Raw genomic sequence first — 12,850 nt, 5'->3', positions numbered from 1 at the left:
TGTTGATGATGAAAATCATGACAGCAAAGACAAAAATTTCTTTCAGTGTTTTATTGTGAAATGATCCACTTCTACAAACATCTTTAAATTTTAAAGCAAAAGAAAAAGTAAATGCATTAAAAGTCTAAAACGTGAGGCAGTGTTAAAAAAGTCAAACTCTATAAATTCATACTTTTTGATTTGTTGTTATGAGATGATTGATTAAATGACGTAACAAAGAATACATATAACACAACGTAATTACAAAATAAAAGACAGTTAACTTGTTTTATAGATGTGTAACCAGGTTGCAGATGGAAACAGTTTAGTTTAGTGTGAGCTGTCCGGAGGCTGACCGTTACCGTCCTCACATATACTGTAGCCAACATCACAGGGACTGTCCCTGGATACATTTTTGGACACTGGATGAAAACAGTTACAGAACATCATTGTTGCAGATCATTAAATGCAAATATTCAGTTTACAATCAAAGCAATTCATCCAATATGCAAATCCTTTAATTATCCACTACATATATGTGAATCAGTCAATTAATTGATTGATTCAATCAACAAGTATAATGAGAAGCAAATGAAGAAACAGTAATCTCAGTGTGTAAAGCATCGGTGTGTTGACTGAATCTTTTGCTCTGATTAGTGTGAATAAATAAGGCTTCACTAAGATTATGGACTCGAGCTGCAGACATGCATATCTGCACATAATTATGAAGCAATGGACACTTTCAAATAAAACGAGAAGTAACATCATTCATTATTATAATTAATAATTAACAGAAATACACTAACTAACTAATAAACTGCTAAATATTTAAACTGTCATTATTGTCTCCCTTTGGCGCTGTTATCTGATTGATTTATTTCACATTGGCCATTTCATAATTTCATACAAATCACAGCTTAGATGTAGTAACAATAATCTGCCTGACAACAGCGCACACTGATGGAGGTTGGTCCCGGTCAAGCTGACGTTCAGTCTGAATCAGACATAAATGATCCTGCTTTGCTGGCTCACACTTTCACTATGAAAGCTGACACTGACCAACCACCACTGTCCTTTTGCCATGTGTGTATATTGTTGTATTTCTGCACAACACTACGGGGTGATTATAAAAGTAAAAGAGTAAAACATACAGGAGAAAAGTTGCTGGAATATAATTCTGTAAAGCGATGAATGTTTGACTGATAGCAGCAGGTCATTATAGTTTGTATTGCACGAAATGGGTAGTAGCTGAAGCTGCTCTTTAGTAATAATATAAAGCTCTTCTGATTTCATGATAAAGGAAAAGGAAAAAAACGGTGCTATGGAGCACACAGACATGTCAAAACAGCAAAGGTCCTTATTTAAACTCTCAGTCATGGTTTGGTTCATCTCAGAGTTCCAGACTCAGTCCATCAGAGGATCACACAGCTGGAAGTCTCTGCACTGTTTAACACACAAACGTTTTCAAGTCACATTCAATCACACATAATGATATTATTTTACTTCTATATAACAATCTTAAATATGATCCAGCTATCTCTAATAATCGGCTATGTACCACAGGCCTTCAAGCTGGCTGTGGTTAAACCTTTACTTAAAAAGCATCTCGAGCTTGGTGCTGCTGAAGGTTTCTTGCTGTTAAGAGTACGGAGTGCAGGCTCACATGGTGTCATATGATTGTTGGGGTTTTTCTTGGTTTTCTTTGTATTATTGTATGGTCTTTACGTTATAATATACAGCACATTGAGGCTATATATATCTATATAAATAAAACTGAACTGAAATGAATGAAATAAAACACTGAAATTAAACGGCTGCAAAACTGGAAGCTGTGTGCATCATGTCCTCTGTGTGCTACAGTCTTCTGTTTATGAATGTAACAGATTTGTAACATTTTTCCTTCCTCTGGATTTATGTGGAGTTTTCAGCCTGGTCATGGCCTGCCTCACATCCACTTAATTTCTCATGGAATAACAAGGGACCAGGCCTCACCTTGCCTTTCTATCAGGCTGTATATACTAAGTTCATGTAATTAAACTTTTGTTCAAAACACTGAAATAAAACTGAAAGTTTGCTTTTCAATCATATTGATATTTTGCTGTAAAAACTACTGAGGCGGTGTGTACAGATAAAAGTGATAAAAAACCCTCATCATCATCCGTGTACTACTGAAAAAAAACTAACTATAATCATCCCACCTCAGCTCTGAAGCATCAGATGGCTTCATCCTCTTGGGGGCGCTGTACTCCTGCTCAACTGGAGGCTCCTGAGGAAGCTCACTGATCTCAGCAGTCAGCTGAGACAAACAGACACACAAGACAGGAGCTTAAATTTGTAGCTGCAAACTTGTGTAATGTAAAAATTACTCATGACTAAACAGGCAGCAATCAAGATTTGAGCTTGAAAAGAAATATCACTCATTTATTAATTAATCATCACCATTTGAAAATTTCAGGATTAATATTTAAACTTTAAAAGTAGTCACATTTTATTTCATGTTTTATTTTGAACAAAACAACACATTTAACCAATAGCACAAAAAAAAAAACAAAGAAAAACATATTAGTGAAAACATCACGATACGGGGATGCTGTGGTTTGTCATCATTAAACGTTACATGAATTCCCATAATAATCAATGATGATGATGTCAATGTGGCAGTCGGCAGAGCTCAGTAGAAGCTGGAAGAGGTAGACGAAGTAAGAGACTAAACATCAAAGCAATTCTGCTTCGGATACGTCCACTTACACCAGTCCACTTGGCTCCTGCCAGCTGTGGCCAGCTGTGGGCCAGCTGTGGGCCAGCTCCCAGCCCTAGGCATTCCCACTTACATTCAATTGCAGCGTGTCACCAAGAGATGGCCCCTCCTTTGCAAAAAATTTGACTTTTATAGTTTCACATAGAGCTGGGCGATATAAGATTTTTTCATATCACGATATGTTTTTTTCATTTCAGGCGATAACGATATATATCACGATATAAGCCAAATAACTAGATTTGTAAGATTTAAATGTGCCGTTGCTCACAAGTAAAATGTGAAATAATTAGCAGCTTGTTTTAATTAAAATATTTATTTCCCATAATAAGTTCAACAGGGCAGATGTACTTAAGGAACATGAGACTTCAGTTTCAGATAAATAAATGCAAATATTGCAAACTACACAAAAGGCAGCCGCTAAAGCGTTTAAGTTTCAAAATAGAACAAACAAACAGACTAAATTGTCAATTCCACTTAGAAACAAAATTTTAATTCTAAAAATAAATCTTAGTTTGTTTTACAGAAGAACAGACAAAATTGACTAACTTTTGTCAATATCAAATAAACTGAGGACTAAAAGGAAATTCTCAATCTCTCCTTGTTGTATAGCTTAGCTTTTCAAACAGTTTTAACAGTTACTTTAGTCTGACAAAAGCCGAATGACGAATCAGCGCTTTCAGTCAGAGACTGAGCATGCACCGCTTTATTGTATTTCCAGACTTGCTTTCGGCACAATTTACAGTGCGCGCTACTCTGTTTTTTGTCAGACTTGAAATAGCCGAAATACCTTCACACTACGGAACTTCTGTGGCCCTTCCGTTCGACAAGCTCTCCGGCATTGGAACCATCATCGTTTTTTCTTCGGTAACCTTCGCTCACGCTCTCGGTTGATTTTTCTCTAGTCGGCAAACTCATTTCCTTCATTACCCGGGCTGCACGGCTGCAAAAACAAATACACATGTGCGCCTTGGCGCTTGTGCTGTACGTAACAAGTCACGTGATGCTGCGGCTGTGATTGGTTCGGCTCTGCACTACTTAATTTGGATTGGCTGTTCTTTTTCTTTTTTTTTTAAGAGGACAAGAGAGATGAGGCCTATCGCAATAGTTTAATTTTTCTATCGAGAAAAAGTTATTTCGCAATACATATCGTTATCGTTTTATCGTAGTGGACTCACATCTGTGACAAGCTGGCAGTGTTAAAGTTGCTTCAAAACCCCGTGTGGGCGTGGACGTGATGTGTGGGTTTAATGATTCATTTTAAAAGTATTCAAATAAATGACAAAGGGGATGTACTAAGATCAGAGGCAGGCATGACTGTGATTGTCACCGCTGTGACTGTTCATTTATTTAGAGGGCCAGCAAGTAAATGCTGAGAATTACCAACAGCTTTAAATGCATTGGCCAAACTTCATTACCGCTGGTTGTCCTAAATGCTGTTTACTACTCGTGGTAGCATTGTCATTGAAGCCAATGACCGCACAGAGATGCTGTGGAATGACATCAGTGGGGTTCTTTAAATCTGGCTCATTCAGTAATTATCTGTTATAAGGAGATAAGATCAAGTTTTATGACAGATTCATGCAGAACACCAGTTGATTCCCAAATGTTTATACCATTTTTCTTGGGCCTGATCATGATGTGAGCTTCATCAACATTTCTCTCTGGTTGTCATAAATGTGTAAACTGTGGGTAAAATTCAGAAAAGATTTAAGACTCATTTATTTAGACTCAGCCACGTATAAACGACTCCGCCCTGTCTGAGGCTATATCTGACACGGCAGGGAAGAGCAGACTGAGAATCCAAGCTAAGCATAGAGATCAGCAACAAAGACTGTCTTTAGCCTGTGATGATAATGCTGTGGGGACCGTGACCAATCAACCAGTTTTGCTTTTAGTATACAAGCACGTTACAACTAAGTAAGTATCTACTGCATTGCTAGTCAACCACATAAATAAAAAGAATGGATAGAGTTTGACTTTCTTAAAGTAACATTCATAGAAAGTAAAGACAGAACTTATATCTAAGGCAGAGCAGCAGAACACATGATCAATGCTCTCCCACCACAAAGATCACACAACAGTTAAAGTGACCTAAAAATCCGTTTGGTAGTTTAAACACAGCGCTGTCTGAACATGTGTGTGAGACACACTCACCATGTTTCTCTTTCTGCTGGCGACGTTGGCAGGAGTGTTGTGGCTATCGGCGGCAGAGCGCAGAGGTCTGCGGCACAGCTCGTCTCTTTGATAAATCGGCGTCTGCTTAGAATTCTGCTTCCTGTACAAAACAAAACAGGCAGTAACTTATTAATTTAATTTTTTAATTGTACCATTTAATGGCATCCAGCAAACAGTTTACAACCAGTTTGACACTGTGATCTTTTTTCCATGCAACACTCTGGTTCTGATGATTTGTCCCCCCTCACTAAGAAGCTCCTGGTTCAGTTCTGACTGTCCGACATGAAAAGGACCAGGTGAGAAAGTCTGTATCCAACACCGACTGGCTACGTTTTCATCGTCCACCTGACGACATCCAGATGGAGCAAGTTCAGCCGTTCAAATACCTGGGCTCACTGATCGAGCAGAAGAAAGTCGCGTCCATGGCGGGATCCACAGTCGAATAGGTCAAGCGACTTTTTTAAAGTGGTGCTTGTGGAAGTGAACCAATACTTCCATCTCGACCAAAATCCGCCTTTTCCAGACGTTGATCCTGCTGATTCTACTCTATGGATCAGAAACGTTGACGGTGCTTAAAGCAGAACACAACAAGCTCAAAGTTCTCCAGATGCGTTGCCTTCGGCAGATATTATGAGAATCACTTCAAGACCTCCTTCGATATGAGGACATCTGACGGAGATGTGACAACTGACTGCCAATCGAGGAATTCAAAAACGCCGATTGCAATGGTTTGGCCATGTGTGTCGAATGGACGCGAGCCGACTACGACACCAACTCGTCTGGCATAAACGTCCCACACAGTGGAGAATCCAACGAACAGCGACAAAGAAAAACATGGCAAAAACAGGTCGAAGATGACATCAGAAATCGCAGAATAAATCTCGACAAGGCCAGGACAATTGCCAACGATCTCCATGCATGGAAATGAGTTGTGAAGGAAATTCAACAACCATTGGCACCCACAGCGGCGTATGGGCTTAGGAGCCGATCCAGGCCTAACAACAGCTAGGAATCAAAGAAGACGACAAAGAATCCTGTGTCAGACGAAAGTGATTGTTTCAACCAATGTTTTGTTGTTTCTTCTTCTTATTTAACTCAGTAACACTAACGGAGTGCTGCAGGGTTCTGTCCTGGGGCCTACACTGTTTATGTTCATGGCTTGGGACAAAATCTAAAAGCATCTCTCCATTATTACACAGATGACACAATTATTTATTGTGGTGCTCGTACCATTGGCATGGTTTTCCAACAGCTAGCTTTTGATTGCATACAGTGACAGCTGGGTCAGCTCAAAGTGATTTAAATGCAGAAAAAAAAAAAAAGGTCATGTTGGTCTCAAACAGGAAGAGGGTGTCGGCAGTACTTCCGTCTCTTGTATCTGCTCAAGGTATTTCTATTTAAACTGTGGCCTCATCCAGATATTCAGGTATTGTGATTGATGGTAAACTTTCCTTTAAGCCACACAGTGACCGAGGCTGAAGTTGGACTTCTTTTTCCGAAATCAATCGTGTTTCTCTTTGAGCTGAATCCTGGATATAATTAAATGAACGCCTCTGCTCATTCTCTCCATCGTCTGGATTCTGTTTATCACGGGACACCAAGATTTATTACCAGTTGGAAACCATTACCACATCATTGTACTTTATATTCTCTGGTTCACTGGTCCTCATTGGTATCATTTTATCTATAACTAGTGGTTTGCTCCCCTCTTATTTATCAGATTAACAGGTAACAATGACACATTACTAGCAGGTCTGAGCCAAAGGATTTTAGTACTGGTAGTAATGTGCCATTGTTTCCTGTATATGACAAACAAAAACCTGAAAACTACATAAATATTTTAGTTGTAGTCTTTGGTCTCAGAACGTCATCAGTTCATACAGAACTCTGAAAGAAGGCCTTCTCCTCTCAGCTGATTTCACCTGCAAACTTTAAAATACATAAAATGACCTTGTGAAATCATCACTGGGAACTCATGTTGTAAACATAAAAAACAGGATCAGTGGTTACTAAATACGCGTCAGACCTCGAACATAATCAAGTTTCTTATAAAGTGTGATCAGGAATACTGACATCCATCAGCATCGCTGCATGGAACAAAGTCTCAGTTACACTTTCCCTCACTAAACTCAGGAGTAATGTCACTCACAAGTTACGACATTTGACTTCCAAGGTATGTGGAACACTGCAATCTTAAGCACTTCTCTACTGTACCTAATCACTGAATTATTATTAGTCACATACACACATTTACATGTACATTCTCACTGTGCTTCTGTTCCATTCAGCACTTTCTGTCCGGCACACATACTCGGCTCAAGTATCTTGCTTTAGGACACTTCAACGTGTCAACTGGAGGAGCCAGAGACTGAAAAACTGACCTTGCAATTAGTAGTAATAGTAGTAATTGAGTTCACCCTTGGGTGATGCATTATACATCCCTATGGGGCATGCAAATCTTTCTAATTGTGACATCATCCTAAGGATTAAGCACTTTGTCACCGTCTTTTAGGTTAAGGCCTCTAAGAAGCTAGCTACACAAATGTGACTGTGTGCTTGGTCAGGTTTTAAATACGTAGTGGGGACATTAACCTGGACTGCACCGTAGTCAAAAATCTAAAGTGGCTCAGACTATTGGGTTAAGTCCTGGTTTAAACCTGAAATTAGATTTAAGTCTGAGCTAGCTCAAGGGTGAGTGAATTATTTGTCATGGTTAGCATTATGCTAAGGGGCTAGGTGTGTAACAGCCATCAGGACAGCAAAACATGGTGTGTTTTATTAGCTGTTGATAAAAAGAAAAATTAGATACACACAAAAAAAATCTTTTCTACAGCTACTAGTAATTGAAATCATGAAATCATAGCTAAGCAGTATGAGTGGAAATGTGGTGTTTTCCATCAGAAACACAGAGAAAATGAAAATTAATAAATTAATAAATTAAAAATAAACACAAAACTAATGAAACATAGCAGCATTAAACACTTTTTTGGTCATCAGTTAGAGCAATATCCAAAAGCCTCGGAGATGTCAGTCACGATACCCTGCAGTCTTTATTAAATCAATAATTCAGTTACGTATGGACAAGCACACACACCCTTCAGCCTTACACTACTCCCCAGCGGTGTGAGTGCTGTTGACCCCTGGTCCTCTCAGCCTGTCCTCTCCTCCGTCTTCCCCCACAGCTAATTACACTGCCTGGAGTTTAGAGCTGACAGCCTGTCTAGGCCCCCATCTGCTGCCTGGTCTGAGCTCTTTGACAGCCTCCCCTCTCTCCTAACTGACAAAGTGATAAACTAATTAGCCTGGCTGGGCACACCGAGGTCAGGGCCCTCACCATATCCAGTGGCTCCATATAGCAGGGCTGACCCAAGTCCTCCTCTAGAGAGCTGGGGCCAGGTAGGCTGGGAGTAGAATTACTAAGGTCTGATTGATTAATGCCAAGACGCTGTCTGAGAGACGGGCAGGCCTGAGGTACCAAAAACAGCCTGTGTTAAAGAATTGTTCCACACCTGTACAATCAAATGTTATCTGCTCATTATATACTGAAGTGCAACTGTGTTACATTTAACTGAAGTTCGTCTGATAAACTGTGACTAGGAGCAGTTATGAAAACTACTCATATTTTTGCAGTTCCCGACCTTAAAACAGACAAAGGACAGACTGTAAGATCTTCTGTTAAGGTTCATGTAAGAACCGGGTTTTGCTTCACTCTAGGGTTAGGGTTGTCATGGTTAATGTTACTTATATCAGGGTACCTTGCAGGTCCATGAGGATTCTTGCAGTTTAGATGCACAAACTCAAAGCAGATCTGTCACAGTTTACCTGATAGCTGAACTCAGGCTTTGGTACCAGTTGTTGAGGTTCTCCTGGTTGCTGGACATCAGTAGCAGATTGGCTCTGGGGAAGGTCAACTGTGAAGAGATGAAATATGTTAAATGGTGCTTATATGGTGCTTTTCTCCTCTACACAAGCAATTGTACAACTCACATCATTCACCCGTTCACATAGGCACTTATTACTCTGGTTTTTCTGTCTAATGTTCAGAGAGCAACGTGGGGTTAATGCTATGCAGACTGAACCAGACGGGGATCAAACCACCAACCTGCCAATCAGCAGGTGACCTACTCTACCTTGGTGGCTTTACTCTTTATAATACACCAACTACGTGCCTCAAATCCAACTATGATTTCAAAATCTGACTGGGAACCAGTTCAGATAAAACTAAATCAGATCCCGATGCAATGGGAAGAAGAACGAAGAGTTTTGGTAGTACGGTGCATACGAGTGTTTAGAGAGCTGTTATGACATTATTAATACATCAGGTATATATTTACACACAACAGCAATGCAGGGAAGAAAAGCAGACCTCCTCATCTTATGTGTCACTGCAGCACCTCGTGCTCCAACACATTAAGGCTTCTGCTCTACATCTGCTTTTACTATGAAACATTGTGTAAAGACTGTAATCAGTATTCGAATAAATGCAAGGACAGAACAGCAGGTAGAAGATCTCACAATACATGTTTAACAATGAGGAACAAATGAGCTGTAAGGGTTTTGTATTTGTAGTCAGCCAGAGTGGCTGTTTGTGGTGTAGAAACCCAGAATGTGTTCATTCTGAATGCTTGTTGGTCCGGACGGTAACGAGCTACCGGATAACTGCAATGTTAAGTCATCATATATGTCGTAGACATAACAGAGTGACTAAATGCAATATTGCAATACATTGCTCTCAATATTTATGACATCATGATGCAGTTAGTCTGCACACATACTGCAAGATAATCATCGACAATGGATCCCCAAACCTGTGCATCATAGGAGGAAAAACTAGCCCTAAAAATACAGAAAGGCAAGAATTACTTGATCCTTATTTATCTGTACGCGTGTTTTTTAGGATGTTCTTAGGTCTTCTGCTGAAAAATTTGCCCATCATTGTCCTGTTGAGCAAGGCATGGGTTTACAGTAGATGTTGGTCCTAATGTGCTGCCAGCTGGTTCTAATACTTGATGAAGATGAGCTGCATGCGATAATGAATTTCTTCTCAGGCATCAAGGCTCTCAGTCATGATATAATAAGTTGTAAGTGTGGTAAGTCAGACTGGCATCAGAATCAGTTTACAGCAAAAAACCGTTAAATGTAAAACAACATAACAATAATGTATTACAAGAAAAACTGTGCTGGTATTTTTTGGCAACATTTATTGAGTTCACCAACTTTAACAGTTCATGAAGTTTGTCCCAGATTAAAAGCTTTTCTGTCATTCCACAGCATTGTGTACAATTACAGAGCAGTTCTTGCATTACAGACTTGCTGCGGGCAGATGAACCCTAAAAGCTGCACACTGGGCTGCAGTTGCAAAATAAAAGCTATAGGGGTCAACACAAACCAGCTAAAACTGTCTCCAGATCAGCTCCATACAAAGAAAACTGCTGCTGCATTTAAATCCTGACTGAATGTAAAATCCAGGCATCAATTAAACAAAGTAAACTAACAAAATCTAACAACCAATTTAGAGAAAACTGCATTGTTCTGGACAGTGTCTTCATAGCTCTTTCAGTCTTCTCTGTTCCGTATTGACAGGGCCTTCTTCCTATGAGTCAGTTATCAGTTCTCTTCTTCACGTTACTCAGTCCAGCTTCAGACTGTAGATGTTGAACAAATCGAAGGCTAAGCCCAAACAAAAGGTGCTTTCAGAGCAGCACAGTTACATCAGGAAAACCGTTTAAAGATCACAATTACACCTTCACCACCTTAAGAGCCGTTAACATTTATCTGCAGATACTAGTAGCTTGCTGAGTTCTGTTATATCCACGTGTATTGTGACAGAACTTTAGCCAGTACAGAGGAGATTACAGCTCATCAGACAATGACGATCGACTCTTATTAGACATTAAGACTTCAAACGCACCATCATCAAAAGCAGCAAGTTCATTGAAAGGGGCCGGACTAAGTGCTGCATGATATTAGGCACTCACCGCTCGGGGAGGGGTGGTTACTTATGCACAAATAGATTCCACTTCTGTCGAGATGTCGTAATTAGGAATTTGTCAGGAAATCTGACCCTCTTAGGTAGAAATGACTTTGTATAATACAGCAGCGCCTCATCACTGCACATAATTTAGCTTGATTATTTATACATCAAAGAGAATCTGTCAGGGATGTGGGAAAATATTCAAGTAATGAGAGGATATTAGCAGTAGGAAGGGAGCAGAGGGGAGAGGATACAGAAAGCCGACATATTCGGAAGGAAAAGACACAAAACGAAGAGAAAAATGGACGTCAAGCCACAAATAACACCCGGCGGGGGAGGGGGACTGGAAATTTTAATAAAACGTTTTAGGTTTTTTTGTTTTTTCCAACACTTAGCATATAGATTGCCATGACATTTACAGCTGTCAAATTTAATTTGACTTTAATACTTCATGGCCCTGTATAAGGAGGGCCCCGGTGTGCTGACAGTCTTTTTCCTCGAGTTCACGTAGGGATCAATAATGTGTCCTTATGAGGAATTACGCGTAATGCTATCGAGTATGCGTTTGGGCCTCCGTGGTATAAGAGGCTAATGAAATGCCATTTCTGCCATTAGATAACATGCAACGGGACGGTCACAGAGCGGCGACAGGCTGGAGGAAGATGTATTTACTGGAGGCCCAGAGGAGATGGATCTGTAGCTTAATCTGATCCAGCAACTGAGGTAGCAGCAGGCGCCCATCACTACACTCCTCAGTCCTTAAAACACACACGCACGCACTCCATGTAACACAGCTGTGAGTGTAATCTCTCCATCAGTTTCCTTTTCATTAGTCTGTTGAAGGATGATTTTAATTCTCAGGGCTTTTAACTGTGAAGTCTGGCCTGGTCATGACAATCTGTCACACGGCCATCACATCACTGCAACTCTGCTCTGTGTGAATATTTGATCATTTTCACTGCATACTCTCACAAAATATAAAAAACTACAAGTAATCAGCATTAAAGTAGTATTTAGAAAAAAATGCTGTTTTCCTTCTAGACGCCACTGAATCAGGATTTCTGAGAAGACGAATGAACTGGCTCAATGTCCTCAAACAATTGTTTCTCTTTGATTTAAAGGCACATCCAAATATAAAACCTTATACTGCTGACTAACTGAGTGCCGCTGCGTATTCTAAACTTTTACTCACCGTCTGCTTAGTCGGGATGGAACTGAGAACTGGTTCCCAGTAGTCCATCAAGTTGGAATCGTTAGCCGGCTCGCCTTAGCCTATCACTTTAGCTTATTGATTCCAGTTGCACTTGTGCTGATTTCAGTTTGTTTGCTGGAGGAAAACAGTCGCGCAGTCTAAAATATGGCAGCGTGAATATGGACCAAACTTTTATTTTTATTGCACAAGTGCACACACAACTAACACACAACTAACACACAACGAACACAACTTCGGTGCTTTGCACAGACCAAGAATCCAGAGTGACGTTAAAGCTGAGTGAATGTAGACCTCCAACAGTTAAACAGGCGAGCAGTCAGGCTGCAGCCTGCCACCTGTTCTTATTGCTCAAGTAGAATCACTTTAAAGTCTGTGTGCGGTCGGCTTTGTGTTCACACCTAAATACTGAGAAAAAGATCAGTAGGACACGGATTCTGTAGCCTGCAGGTTTATATTGTTATAAAGCTGCAGGCTTCACTGAAAAGCTGAACTGTTACATATTAACTGTAATTATTAGACAATGTATTTTAGGTCAAAGTAGTGTAACTAATTACTTCCTACTGCATTACTTTTAAGAAAAGGTTTCTCTGTAAAAACAGCTCCAACATGCACAAACGTTTGACCACAAAGTATCCAGTTACTGTGTGCCCAGCTATGGTGGTGACTCTCAGAGAGGAGCCAATGAGAACTCAGTGAGAATCAATACGTGACATTGATCAGAATCAGAATCACCATCCCGACGGGTTATTTT

General features: G+C 40.1%; 1 protein-coding gene across 1 annotated transcript in view; it reads right to left on the bottom strand.

Annotated features, from left to right (window-relative positions):
• Window positions 1-391: 391 nt before the first annotated feature.
• arhgef39 (Rho guanine nucleotide exchange factor (GEF) 39) overlaps window positions 392-12,850 on the bottom strand; it is a 64,329-nt gene continuing 51,870 nt past the window's right edge. Inside the window, exons 9-12 of the mRNA XM_005460358.4 lie at window positions 8,735-8,823; window positions 4,892-5,012; window positions 2,178-2,275; window positions 392-1,422 (exon numbers count right to left, since the gene is read on the bottom strand). Coding sequence (XP_005460415.1) covers window positions 1,392-1,422; window positions 2,178-2,275; window positions 4,892-5,012; window positions 8,735-8,823 — 339 coding nt within the window. The 3' untranslated portion in view covers window positions 392-1,391. The remainder of the gene's footprint in view (window positions 1,423-2,177; window positions 2,276-4,891; window positions 5,013-8,734; window positions 8,824-12,850) is intronic.

The sequence above is a fragment of the Oreochromis niloticus genome, linkage group LG17 (assembly GCF_001858045.2).
Source record: "Oreochromis niloticus isolate F11D_XX linkage group LG17, O_niloticus_UMD_NMBU, whole genome shotgun sequence".
NCBI classification, from domain to species: domain Eukaryota; kingdom Metazoa; phylum Chordata; class Actinopteri; order Cichliformes; family Cichlidae; genus Oreochromis; species Oreochromis niloticus.
Note: the sequence above shows the minus strand (reverse complement) of the source record. Positions and strands in the feature narration are given on the sequence as shown.